Consider the following 14,871-nt stretch of genomic DNA (forward strand, 5'->3'; position numbering starts at 1 on the left):
GCTGAAAACTATATCACAATATCAGTGTTTCATATCGGTCGATATCGATAATTATTGATATTTTTATGACCCTTTTAAAATAAGGACCAGGAGAAAAACATATTACACTCAAGCATTTTTATTTTAAACTTAACCTGCCTTTGATCATAATCCCCTCAGTTATTAAGACAGAAATGTCAACAACCATGGAAAACTCAAATAATTAAAATGTAAACATAAGTCTAAAGTCAAAATATACACTTAATTATCTCTTAATGCTCAATTCAAACCCCATTCATTGTCGATGAAGTGAATGGTCAAGCTAATATATGGTTCAGAAGTACGGCTTGACCACAGGTCAGAGGTTGTTGCAAAGTACTTGGCTGATAATATTTATTTCTGAACAGATTGCTGGTTGCCAGTAGCCAACTATACTTCTTTCCCGATACTTTAGCCTATACTTTGTGTAATAACAAAAATATTTATTTAAGTGAAAAAATAAGTCCAAAACTTTCAACATTTTGAACAATAGGGCTTTACAATCTTTTTTTTTTTTTTTTTCAGAAATTCTTGTTTTAATTTTTCTGATAATCAAATGAAAGCAAAATCACTGATTTATTTTTTAAAATAAAAATGAACGGAGCTTTACTCTTAAAATTAATACATAGAAGAAAAAATATATTCAGTTAAAAAAAGGTTTAATAATAATAGTATTTTTTCAACAATTAAGTGGTGACTCATTTTATTTTTTATCATAGAAATTGTTTTATGTAAATTATTTAAATGTGAACATATAAACACCTACATTATCCTGTACAAAGTAATACAAAACTAGTATTGTTCTGTTACATGTTAAACCGCACTTTTATTTTGACAGGTTGCCGTGAAGTTTCAGTGTGTAACACAGTATGAATGATGCTAGTTTCACTAATGAAACGGTAAAATTGACAAAAAGTGACACTCACAGCAGCTTTGGAGATGTAATTATTGGAGTTTGTCTGTTCATGTGAGATGCAAAGGCCAAAAATTAGCGGGAGCGTCAGGTGTGCAGTATGCGTGTAGTGAAAATAAAACGCATCTCATCCATTCATACATATAGAGGCAAACGGAACATGCAGGATTCTTATTGAAACGGTCTATTTGCATTTCAGTTTTCACAGACACTAGTCCATATCGCGATCTGAATTAATACAGACCAACTTTTGATTTATTGGTAAAAAAAAAAATCGACGAATTCCGCGTCATTCCGCCTTATAGTAAAGTCCGTTTTTATGAATGGAGTCCGCGATCCCGTCTGTGAGGAGACATTGTAAACGCGCGATCATGTAGAGACAGAAATCAAATGCCGTCATGTAAATAAGATAAATAACATAAGGCTATTTAGTTTGTTTAATACAACAACATGGACCCGTTCTGTAGGAAAGATAAACTTAACTTCTATTGTGATCTGGCGCTATGAACTGAACGTTAAAGGGGGGCTGGGCGGGCAGACGAAGAATACAAAATATTGAACGTTTTATCGAACACATTTTTTATTGATATCGATCTCTTGTCTATCGCTATATATATCGTTATCGTTTTATCGTCCAGCCCTATGCCCACCCTTCAAAAACTGTACACATCCAGAGTAAGAAAAAGAGCTCAGAAAATCACTCTGGATCCCTCACATCCAAGCCATCCCCTCTTTGAACTTTTACTATCTGGCTGGCGTCAAAGAGCCCCAAATATCAGGACAGCCAGGCACAAGAACTGTTTTTCCCCAAGGCAATCCACCTTATAAACAGTTAAAATGTTTTTGCAATAAAAAATGTGCAATAATCTGATATTTATTTGCTACCACCTCCACCCTATCACATCCCTACATCTTCTATTCTATACTATTCCACATTCTATCATCTATAGCACAACTGTAAATATCACTTATTTATTTTTCATTTTTTTTGTCTTTTTATATTTACATGTGTATTTTCTCATTCTCATCTTATTTTTATTGTCTGGGTGTTGTTGTCTCTGTTTACTGGAAGCTAATGACACAAATACTTTCTTTGTATGAGCAAGCATACTTGGCAATAAAGCACTTTCTGATTCTGATAAACACTTTGTTGTACATATCTGGTGAAATCTGTTAAAGTTATCTGGCAAAAAATGTTGGAAATTACCAGTCTTCCAGCTTTGGGTGAAGTCAGTACACACAAAAATGTGTCCCAAATTATTGTTAATGTAATGGAGAACTATGTGAGTTGTGATGTAGTTGATAGCACTGACAGATTTTGAGTGATGCCACCGGTGTTTGAACATACATTGAAAAAGTTGAATTTCAAAGACATGGCTCTTCTTTTCCAGTGTGCTTTGTTTTGCTAAATGCTGGAGAGTAATGGCTAAAGGAAAATATTTAAACTCATTATCTGATCACATGTTAATGCACTTTTATGCATTAACATCTCACAATTTCAAGTTTATTTTGAATAATTGGGCAGTCCTGATAAGACGTATAAACATATGTTTAAATTTATGAAAGTGTGGTGGGTCACTACAGTCTGGGTAATTAATGGGATATGCTTTTAAAATACTTACTTCAGCTTTTCCAGTCTACACTGTACATTTTCAAACAGAGTCAAGATGATCTTTATTCCTGGGTTTCCTAGTTTATTCTCACTCAGGTCCAGCTCTGTCAGATTCGAAGGGTTTGAATTTAGAGCTGCAGCCAGAACACGACAACCTTCTTCTGTGATACAGTTGTTATTCAGACTGCATAAAGAGAAAACACTTCAGGTATTAATCTTAATATTTACCAGTATGTTTTAGCTGGCATTTGATAAATACTGGTGATTATGATAATAATGATGACAACCACATTTCAAAAGTCACATATGTTGTTTTTTTTCTGTCAGCAATCTCTTATACAAGACACATAAAAACACTTATTAACAAGAATTTAAAAGTGTCCTTGTAACAATGAAAAAACGTACGTCAGTGTGTTGAGTTTACAGTGTTTATCCTCCAGTAGAGCAGCGATCTGATTCACTCGTGTGTCTCCCAGTTTATGTTTACTCAGATCCAGCTCTCTTAGGAATAATGGGTTTTCGCCCACAATTCCAGTCACATACTGGCAGGCTTCATCTGCAGCGGGACCCAAAAACCTGCAGAAGAGAAGAGAAAACAAGATTCAATCCAGTTCTTAACCAAACTTGGTGAAAACAGCATCTGATTCTAAAACGACATAGAATAAATTTTGAATTGAATTTATTGTAACGGTGAAATAATATTTCCATGAATAAATGACCTAAATATGACATATTTGGCATTACTTCATGTCTCACCTCAGTGTCTTGAGTTGACAGTTTGGATCCTGTAGTAAATCATTGAGCTCCTTCACTCCTGATTGTCCAGGATCATTTCCTGTGAGATCCAGCTCTATCAGGTGTGAAGGCTTTGATCTCAGAGCTGAAGCCAGAGCTTTATAACCTTCTTCAGTGATACTGCAGTTTGATAGTCTAGAACCAGAATGAAAATTTCACATTCACCATTTTATAAATTACTTAATGTAACTTATGACAGAATTATATTTTATCATATTTTTTCCATATACAAATGATTTAAAATTTTGTAGTAAAGCAAAATCTGAAAATTAAATATCGATTTAAACAAAGAAAGACAACTTTCAATTGTTAGACATTAATTCAATTTAGAATCTCCAGCTTACAGTGAAAATTTTCACTTTCAAGCTTTAATTTTCTGATGCTCCTCATTTGTGAGGTACATTTGTGGTATTCATGGTCAAAAGTGACTGAACACATGAAATGTAACTTTTTTTTTTCTTTAACATGAAATTTCAATAAAAATGGAAGACAATTACCAGGAGTTATTTATTGGAGGTTAATTAATCTGTGTCTAATCTGATTTCACTCCTTATTCGAGTCTTCTGACTGTTATAGTGGTTGAGCCTGCTTTGCACTCATGATGTTTTACAGTTTAACCGCTTCCTTGCTGTGTTGTCACTGGTATTCACTATTCAAGTTATGGGGACCAAATATCCCCACAAGGACAGCAATACCAGTAAACTGTGAACATGATACTTTTTTTTAAATAAGCTTATAAATCCTACAAAAAGTTTTTTTTTTTTTTTTTTTTTATCTAAAATTTTTGTCTGCAGAGCTTAGCTCTAATCCTGGAAAAAAAAACTGCCTATACCTCTCTAGTGATCCTCAAGACATTGATAAGCTTGTTAGCTAGTGTGTTTGACGTGTTAGGACTAAATTTTGCATGGCGGCAGCTATCTACGATCATGGTTTAGGGTTAGAGTTGGGGTAAGGGGATATAAGATTTGTACAGTATCTTAAAATATACTATAACTCAGCCATTACACAACACATAGACATGAGCGATATGTCTAGAGAAAGCTTGATATGTATACTTTTAAACAAAGCATTATATTTAATTCAAGCATGCCCACAAGCTATGTTCGCTTTTTATATTAAAATTAGCCAAACAAAAAGCGTGGGAGGTAAACGCCCACCTTACCATAACAAAGCAGCGAGTTTTCTTCAAGTTCATTTGGCTTACTGTTTGTTTCTGGAAGAAAGATGACATGTGGAGGAGATGACGTGGAGATGACAAGAGTGACGATCCAAGGTATGCAGTGGAGTAACTAGCAATGTTGTGCATAAATAAATTCCAGTTGGTTAACTGATTTATAAGTAGCAGTAGTTAACACTCTCTTGAGATTAAAAGAGGAAATTAGAGTGTGAATGTCTAAAACTTGAGGTTTAACTAGATGGATGTGGAAGTCCCCAAGCATAACTAATAAGTGCCATCTTCAGGAAAAGTATGGGAGCAGGACATTAAATTAATCCGAAAAATTACCTTGATGGCCGGGGGGGTCGATAAACAACTGCAAAATGGATTTTAAAAGGGTAGATAATAATATAAGTGGTTTGGGATTAGAAAAATGTGTTTGAAAAAAATATGACCAGAATATCAATGTTCCCAATAATTATGCACACAGTGTAGTAATAGATGTACTGGAATCTGATCGGTTCACTGTAGATTGGCAATTCCAGAGACGAATAGAAAAAGAAAGTGGTGTGTTAGCAGATACAGGCAAAGTACGCAGGTTGTTAGATTTGCACTGCCTGCAATGTGTGATGTATGGTTTGCAATTGGTAATAATAGTAGGGATATGAATACACATAGTAAGTGTTGTTAAAACTGAAACAGAAGTGAAGCAATGTGTAAGATAAGAGGATAATTCAAAAGCGATTCTTATGTCCATTGCCGGTGACCCCACCCGGTGGAGTCGCATGGTATAGTTGATGGTCTTTACACTCTTCACTTGGGGGCTGCCACTGTATATTAACCTTATTTATACCCATCTGACACACACAAAAAAAAAAAAAATGGAATTGAATTCAGATGGACACACTTTACTGTTTATGGCAACAAAGAGCCAAGCAAGTGCACAACACTAACAAGGTATGTGATCTAGAACGAGACCAAAGGTGATTTACATGTTAAATAGCATTTCATAATAGGGGTGTAAATCGGAGCCTTCAAGACGATTCGATACGATACCGATTTCTTAAGCCAACGATTCGATTATTTTCGATACTTCAGAATTCCCTGTGATACGATGCGATTCGATCCGATTCGATTCAATATTAGATATTTTTACATGATATCTATAAAGTTTCAAATAAATCAACAAAAATAGTAAATAATTTGCCTTTTATTGAGAATACAGAAACAGTATTCTATTCACATAATGTGTATGTTCCACTAAAGCAGTTGTGCTCAATGCACTGCAAATAGAACAGCAAATATAAGGTTACTGCATCTACAAAGTGCAATCAGATAAATTGTAATAAGAAAAAAAAAAAAAAAAAAACTTATAGTGCAGGTCTACTATGGCCAATTAGCCTATTCACCGTTTTAAAAAAGTTTCTTTCATACAAAATTGGTTACATTTTGAAAATACAATTTGCATCTTATTAAGAGGTAATGGTCACACATCCTCTGCAGTAGATGAACTGCAAATAGAATACTACTCCACAAAATCAGTTCAAAATCATCGCTCTTGAAAGTCAGACAACAATGTGAGGTCTGTGAACATGAACAACATCATAGATGGACTGTGAAACGAAAGTAACGCGTGTGAAGAAGACAGTGAGGTTAGCGCCACCCGCAGCTTAGGAGTAGGTAGTACGCTTAATACGTCGGAGCCATGGACAGTAAAAGAAAGGTCGGAACGGATTCTAAAAATAGACAAGTGAACAAACAGGCGGCAAAATAAACACATTAATCGATATTCTTGCGGACGAATCGATGCATTGAATCGGCGGCTGCATAATCGATGCATCGATACGAATCGATTAATATTTACACCCCTATTTCATAATAAACAAATTATGCTTTTAGCGTTAGTTCTGGCAGGTCATGTGAGTCAAGCTTGCATCAGCTGACTCTCAGATCTACCTAAAGGATTGCTGGTTCTTATTCAAGCTCTATTCAGTATTATTCAGTAGCTTTTTCGTTTGATCGGGAGCAAACTAGACGGTCTGCAAATTCCTATGCTTTCTGGCTGATGTATTGGTCACTTTTGAATGCTGGCGGTGCTTTCACTCTCGTGGTAGCATGAGACAGAGTCTACAACCCACACAAGCGGCTCAGGTAGTGCAGCTCAACCCAGCAGCAGGACCGCTACCTCCGACTTTGTGCAAGGAGGAATAGAAGGAACACTTCCAGAGCCCTGCAAAATGACCTCCAGCAGGCCACAAATGTGCATGTGTCTGCTCAAACAGTCAGAAACAGACTCCATGAGGGTGGCATGAGGGCGCAACGTCCACAGGTGAAGGTTATGCTTACAGCCCAACACCGTGCAGGAAGTTTGGCATTTACAAGAGAACACGAAGATTGACAAATTTCGCCACTGGTGCCCTGTGCTCTTCACAGATAAAAGCAGGTTCACGCTGAGCACATGACAGAAGTGACAGAGTCTGGAGATGCCGTGGAGAACGTTCTGCTGCCTACAACATCCTCCAGCATGACCGGTTTGGCAGTGGGTCAGTAATGGTGTGGGGTGCCATTTCTTTGGAGGGCCACATGTGTTTGCCAGAGGTATCCTGACTGCCATTAGGTACCAACATTAGATCCTCAGACCCCTTGTGAGATAATATGCCAGTGCGTTTGGCCTTGGGTTCCTCCTAATGCATGTGGGAGGGTGTCTGGCCTATCGTTGGTTGGTTGCATGAATGGGCAGGGAGTTTTTAATCTAGAACAGAACTATCCCGCCAAACCAAACAGTATGCTAAATGTCTTTCATTTTGATGACAGTGGCCCTAACAGAATTATAATTAGGAAAGTAATATGTATATGGCAAGACATTATAGAAGGAAAGACAATTTAAACTTTGAAAATTGAAATTATTGGATAAGAACTGATGATGACATCACAGTTTTATCCACAACTGCTTTATGGCTGTTAGAAAGGCATTCTTCAAGAAGCAATTAATTCAAGTTATTATCAGCATCTTCCTCTAAGTTTACTCAAAATTTTGGGTTTCTCACTAAATGATTTGTATATATGCTTGCCTACCTATACATGGCCTGAAATTTGGTGTAAATTAGTGGGTACTGTGTACAATGTTAATAACTCCGACATGTGCCACATTCATAATGCGGTAAATTCTCTCTCCCATTTACTGAAGATAGACACAATCTGCACTGCCGCGTCTCTCCCGCACATGTGTTGCTCAGCAAAAATGTTGTCAGATGTATGCTAATTATTTGTATGATAATTTGGACCTCTGTACGATCAATCATGCTTATACTTATAATACATATTGATCTAGCTGTGGATCCTTCATCTACCGTGGCCTGATTTTAAGCCAATGAGTACTATTTTGCGTCCATGACACCATCAAATATGTACTGCAAAAGGACCCCCTCAACATCTGGCAACTCACAGCTTTCTGATGACAGTGACTCAGAGAGTTTGGACCTTCCCATTTACTAAGTAATTTACCACATAGTTATTTATTTGTAGCTGTAATTTGCAGGTCTTGTCAGAAAGTTGTTGGTACAGATAAATAGCTATATTCCGTACGTTTGATTTATCTATGATAATTTTCTTCCAAATGCAGTACATTTGAGCTTCTGGTCTACACTTGGAAAAGTCGGCAGCTTTTTAACTCCTGCCTGAGTTTGAGTGTGCAATGCACACTGTTATCAAGTGTGTTGGGAACACTCAAAAATGGCTGGAAATAAAGTAACTGAACTGAAATTAAAGGACAAGATTCAGTATGCGATGAACCATTTTGCTACTTTAATAGTTTACCGTAATGTTTTGATGTATTTTAAAACTGCTGGATGATAGATATTCTTAACTCTTTTTGACAAACAAGATAATGTGAATGACAGTATGTACATTTTCTAAATGTTTAAATTGCAGTGTACCACATTTATTACAAGGGGGTAGAATCCACAGCTCCTACTGTACTAAGAGTACTTTAAAATTGACTAATCTTTTACTCTTACCCAAGTAGTTTTTTGAACAAGTTGTTACTCACAGTATATTTTTTTAAAAGTAATGCTACTTTTACTTGAGTATATTTTTTCAGTACCTATTCCACCACCACTGAAAATAAATATAATAAGAGCTAATAAAAGCAAAACCGAGCTACAATAATGGCAGCAACAGCAGCTGTGTAATGGGGAAGAGAGAGAGAGAGAGAGAGAGAAAAGACACAGTCTCTAGTCGGGCCAGTAATTCTGATAAGTTGTCAGACAAGGGCCTGGTGAGGTTATTATGATTTTTTTCAGGGAATGTTTGTTTAATAATTTAACATTCTTTATTTAGGCTACTTTCTTTTTTAACTGTATTGTTTCTTTAATATTTACTTTACTGTTTTGTAGGCTGCTTGTTCACAATTACAGCTCTTATTATCAATAATGTTTGATAATGGCCCTGTCAGAAATGGTTATCTATAGTTTTATCTGTCCAACATATACATTTACATATACATATACATTACATATTTACTGAACCAAACTGAATCAACATTGAACTGATTTTAACTGAATAATGACTATTTTCTATTGTCTTTTTATAGGTGCTTTACAGCAGAATTGAATTTTGTTTGCATCACTGATTCCCTATTTTCTTGTTTTTAACTGTAAAGCTGCTTTAAAACTGTTTGTGTTGTATAAAGTGCTATATGAATAAACGTGTCTTGACTTTACTAGTTTTCACTACTTTTTCTGTTGTTTATCATGTTTGTGTGTTTTTAGAAGATACTTATTTTAAGCAAAATATAACAATGGTTCAGACTTCAAGAGGAAAATTGTATCATAGATACAATTGAACCATCAAATATTGTTTAAGTTATCCCTACCTTGAACATAACTAAATACATAATCTAAATGATATAGTGAATATCAGACCAAATTAGAAAAATAACAATGTCAGGCAACAATTTAAAAGTATCTCCATGCACAACATACAGACTTCTAAGTCTTGTTTTCACCTTATGTTTTTTGTTGAGCTCTGTGATGGCCAGGGATATGGCCACACATCTGTGAGGGTAATACACAGACACAGACACACACACACACACACACACACACACACACACATATACACAGACATATATACATACCTTGATTGATTAATAAGATACAAACGCCATTTAATTAGATTAAAATGGCTAATTTGAATTCTGCTGAAGGTATTTAGAATATGTGTGCTACCCAAATAATGACTAAAAGTAAGTCTTCGAGAACGGGCCAGGTACCGCACTAGATCAGGCGCTCATCTCCTGTTTCCAAAATGCATCACAAACCGCTTGACAATTGCATTTACAACATAATTACCTATACAAACTTGTGTAACCAAGTACTTCTGCACAAAAGGCTGCACGATGTGCGTGTTGCCGTTGAATACACAGACGCACACGGCCATGGATTTCTGTGTGCAGTCTTCCATTAAACTGCGTTGCTTTTAGAAGCGTCAATTCAGTTATTTCGGGATTATCAAAGTAAATTATAACTCACGTGCCACAGTAAAAAGGGTCTAGCAACGCACCTGCCCTGAAGCGGCTTCATAACTGCATCAATGTCTGCACGTCTCATTTGATGTGGTAATTTCACAGAAGTTGAAGACTCGTTCTCGCCCCCTACAGTGCAATTTGACTAGGTATACGTCATCCGTTCTCAAATATCAAGGTGAAAGTCATCTGGCTTGCGTAGTTTAGACCCAGCTCCCAACCCAACTTTGAGAAAAGATTAACGGCAATATTTTTTTTATCGCCCGATCAGAGTCTCACGTTAATGCAGCACGTTAACGCCGATAACGGCCCACCACTAATATATATAGAATAACTAGATGTGTTACGTTGAGGTCTAGAGCATCTGCACAGGTCGACCATCTTACCACAGGCTGGCTTTCTGGCGGATCAGTCGAACCTGAGGTAAACGGAGGTAACCTGAGGTAAGGTTAGTGACCTGCACAAACATTAATACTCTTATCTCTCTGAAGTCTTGATGGATTTACAAACTTTTTTTTTTTTTTTACAAACATTATTAACGTGGTTATAATTCTTGATGCTTGAAAATGTTGAAATTGCAGCTTTTCTCCTCGAAAAAACAAAAAACGTACTTAATCGTGCAGTTTAGTTGTGAATCACGGCTAGATAGGCAACTAGCTACCCAGTAATTTGGGGTGCTTTCTTTTCAATATAATACACACATTATAAACATGATTTAACTGAATTTACACATGATTTCCTGTCTGGTCGGTTTGCTAAAACGTCTTACATTATGATTTCTACAGGAAACAGATGACAAGATGCCAGACTTTTGTGCCGCTAATATTGCTGTAACCGCTGTTGTCTCGAAACGAGAACCCGAGGGATCACCTTTAGGAAACCTTTTCACCAAGTTAGGAACCTAGGTGTCCTATTCGATAGCAATCTCTCCCTTGAAAGACACATTTCTAGCATCTGCAAAACCGCATTTTTCTATCTTAAAAATATATCGAAATTACGACCTATGCTATCAATGTCAAATGCTGAAACATTAATTCATGCGTTCATGACCTCAAGGATAGATTATTGTAATGCTTTATTGGGTGGTTGTTCTGCACGCTTAATAAACAAACTCCAGCTGGTCCAAAATGCAGCAGCTAGAGTTCTTACTAGAACCAGAAAGTATGAGCATATTAGCCCGGTTCTGTCAGCACTGCATTGGCTCCCTATAAAACATCGTATAGATTTTAAAATTAAAGCCCTCAATGGTTTAGCTCCTCAGTACTTGAACGAGCTCCTATCGTATTATAGTCCCTCACGTCCGCTGCGTTCTCAAAATTCTGGCAATTTGATAATACCTAGAATATCAAAAATCAACTGCGGGCGGCAGATCATTTTCTTATCTAGCGCCTAAACTCTGGAACAATCTACCTAACACTGTTCGGGAGGCAGACACAATCTGTCAGTTTAAATCTAGATTAAAGACACATCTCTTTAACCTGGCTTACACATAAAATCATTAACACATTCCCATAATTCAAATGCACTTGTTGCATTGTAAAAAGAATGGCATCTACGCTAATATTAGTCTGTTTCATTCTTATTCCGTGGTCACCGTAGCCACTAGACCCAGCCTGTATCCAGATCAGATGGTCACTGCAGTCCCCCGGATCCAGTCCGTACCCAGCTTAGATCATGGATCACCACCTAGAGATGACTTCAATAGCCGTGGATGTCAACCAGATGAGCTCCAAGGCGGATCATCAATAAAGACCTCGCCAACCTTGACGGCCATCGGCGCTACACCACAGGAACCTGATGAGTTCTCAACAATCGGACATTGGTACAAACTGTTGTTTGGTCTGGCCAGAGGAGAACTGGTCCCCCGACTGAGCCTGGTTTCTCCCAAGGTTTTTTTCTCCATCTCTGTCACCTGTGGAGTTTTGGTTCCTTGCCGCTGTCGCCTCTGGCTTGCTTAGTTGGGGACATTTTCCAGCGATATCGTATACTATTTGAACTGAACTGACGATGATATCACTGAATTCATTGATGAACTGCCTTTAACTGAAAATTGATTGTTACAATAATGCGTTACTTACACACTATGGTGCTGTTTAAATACTGTGCAGTTGCTTTGACACAATCTGTATTGTAAAAGGCGCTATATAAATAAAGGCGACTTGACTTGACTTTCACCTGTAGGATATTACAATATTATGAATTATTTTTAGGATAATCGTTAGTTACTCAGTGGAAGTATGTACATATTACATAATAGTATTGCTATATTGTTGTTGACAAGGTTTAGAATATTTTGTTTACATAATTACTGAATGTTTGAATATAGTTTTTAGTGTGTTTATCTTATTCTTGAAGTACGTACATACATACATACATACATACATACATGCAGTTACCACCAACATATGATAATCTAGGTGTATACTTGTGTCCTTGGCCTTAAATGGAAAGATGGATTTAAAATGTTGACAATAATTTATCCAAGTACATTTCTCACTTTTTTAAGGTTTCCCAAATCCAGAGAGAGGAAGAGGAAGTGGGAAGTTGCCATAAGAAGGGACGATTTTGCTGCCACTGACAGGACACTGATCTGCAGTGAGCATTTCAAGACCGAGGACTTCGACAGGACCTGGCAGACTGTGTGTTTAAAGATGGTGTTGTGCCATCCATTTTCAGCTTCCCAGCACATCTTCAAAGGGTATGTGTATGTGTATCACTGACCAAAAATAATTTAAGGTGTATAAGACTGATATATCAAAATACACATGTGATTATATGTGATTCGTTTTTGTTTCGGCAGGGTATATAATTTGTTATTTATTACAGCACATTTTAGACACTCAAAACTACTTTATTTTAGTCAGTAGCAATAAGAAGCACATCAACTTCAAGGCAACTAGAAGACAACCTGCTAATGGACTTGATGCCTGATGTAAGTATTTGCAAGTGAAATGTCACAACTAATGATAGCATCATATAGGTAAGGGCTAATGTATAGAATGCCAGTCATTATTGGGAAAATAAGTCCCGACAGGGTGAACAGGACCCGGACACACAGCGGAGGGACTTATTCCCAATAATGACCAGCGTTCTATACATTATCCTGCTTATTACACGGCTACTTGCCAAAACGAAACAATAAACTCTAAATTTGTTACCGTTCATCGTGGCTTTTGCTGAGAAACAAATAGATTACAGATTTAACATAGGCTCAAACATTGGGAAGGCCCGTTAAAGTGAATGGAACTTTCTGCAGCCTGCTGAAAAGCCGTGTAACTTGTAATATTAAATCCTTTATCTTGGTGGTAGCCAGAAAGGTCTATGATGGTGTTAGTAGTCTATGAGCCCAGTATTATTTGAGGTGGTACTCTGTTAAAAAAAGTTTGAAAGCTACTGGGTATCTTACTCTCTGTCACTCACACACTAGAATGAATAAAAATTTGTGAACATTGAAACTGCACCCAGGGGTAGACAACCTTTTACATTAATTTTATCGTATTTGGCTGTAGAAAGTTTTATGAGTGAAGTTACCAACACAATAGATTGGCAGTAACACACACACCCATTTTATAATCACATTCACTCTCTCTGTCTCTCTCTCCCTCTCACTTTCTCACAAACACACATACCGACACAGGGAGAGAACGTTAACTTGTATCTATTTTTTTGTCAGAATGCACCAGAATGCTTAGTTTGTATGTGAAAATCACAAAAGATTCACCAGCCGCCCCTGATCATGAGCTATAGTAATGCTAACCCACTCTATTTCTTCCCCTCTTAACCTCACTTGTGAGGTAAACCTTTTCCAGTCATCAGCCATCCTTGTATTTGATGTCCCGCTGGCCCTCATCACACCTGAAGTCCCAACCCAACGACTGCCCTACCATCTCTTGTTGCTGTCCCCTTGTCCAGACTTCCTGGCCTGAACCAGCACGACTGGGATACCTTTGTTACTTTGCTAAATGTTTAATGAAAATTAAAAAAATAAAATAACTGAACGAGAACCGGTTTCTTTCGGATCACCAGTACACTGAACGAGAACCGGTTTCTTTCGGATCACCAGTACACTGAACGAGAACCGGTTTCTTTCGGATCACCAGAACACTGAACGAGAACCGGTTTCTTTCGGATCACCAGAACACTGAACAAGAATCGGTTTCTTTCGGATCACCAGTACACTGAACGAGAACCGGTTTCTTTCGGACGGGTTCGATTTGAGAATCAATGAGCTGATACTGTGCGCATGCGTGACATTTTTCAAGCGGATGAAATGAAGCACGTTAGTAAAGTTGGTCTATTTTGTTAAACGTTTTGTTAAACGTTTACTTAAGGATTCTGTATTGGCTAAAATGGTTTTTATGATCTTGGTCAGGGAAGTGCCGTGGTACCATAATAAATGAGATGTTTGATTAAAAGAAAACATTTGATTTATGAAATAGCTGCACTGTAATAAAAGATAATGATGACATGCACAAATTGTGTTTGTATTAAATAAACAATGTTTTAATGAAACAATACACAACTATAATTTGAACCATGTACAAACAAAAATTATTATTATGATAAAAAAAAAAATTATTTAACTTTTAAACATGGTGGTATAATGATAAAAATTACGTAATCAAACTACTGCACGAGCAAACCAAGCGGCACGCTTCAGTCACTCTCTGTGTGAGTTCTCGAATCTCATTCTCGACTCAAGAATCAGTTGCAGCGGTTGTCGGATCAACAGTACACTGTACGAGAACCGGTTTCTTTCGGATCACCAGTACACTGAACGAGAAGCGGTTTCTTTCGGATCACCAGTACACTGAACGAGAACCGGTTTCTTTCGGAGCTGATACTGTGCGCAT

General features: G+C 37.1%; 1 protein-coding gene across 1 annotated transcript in view; it reads right to left on the bottom strand.

Moving 5' to 3' along the window:
- Positions 1–14,871, bottom strand: part of LOC141337870 (uncharacterized) — a 182,978-nt gene that overhangs the window by 24,024 nt on the left and 144,083 nt on the right. The window contains exon 22 of the mRNA XM_073843448.1: positions 2,554–2,727. Within this exon, the coding sequence (XP_073699549.1) occupies positions 2,554–2,727 (174 nt within the window). The remainder of the gene's footprint in view (positions 1–2,553; positions 2,728–14,871) is intronic.

The sequence above is a fragment of the Garra rufa genome, chromosome 7 (assembly GCF_049309525.1).
Source record: "Garra rufa chromosome 7, GarRuf1.0, whole genome shotgun sequence".
NCBI lineage: Eukaryota > Metazoa > Chordata > Actinopteri > Cypriniformes > Cyprinidae > Garra > Garra rufa.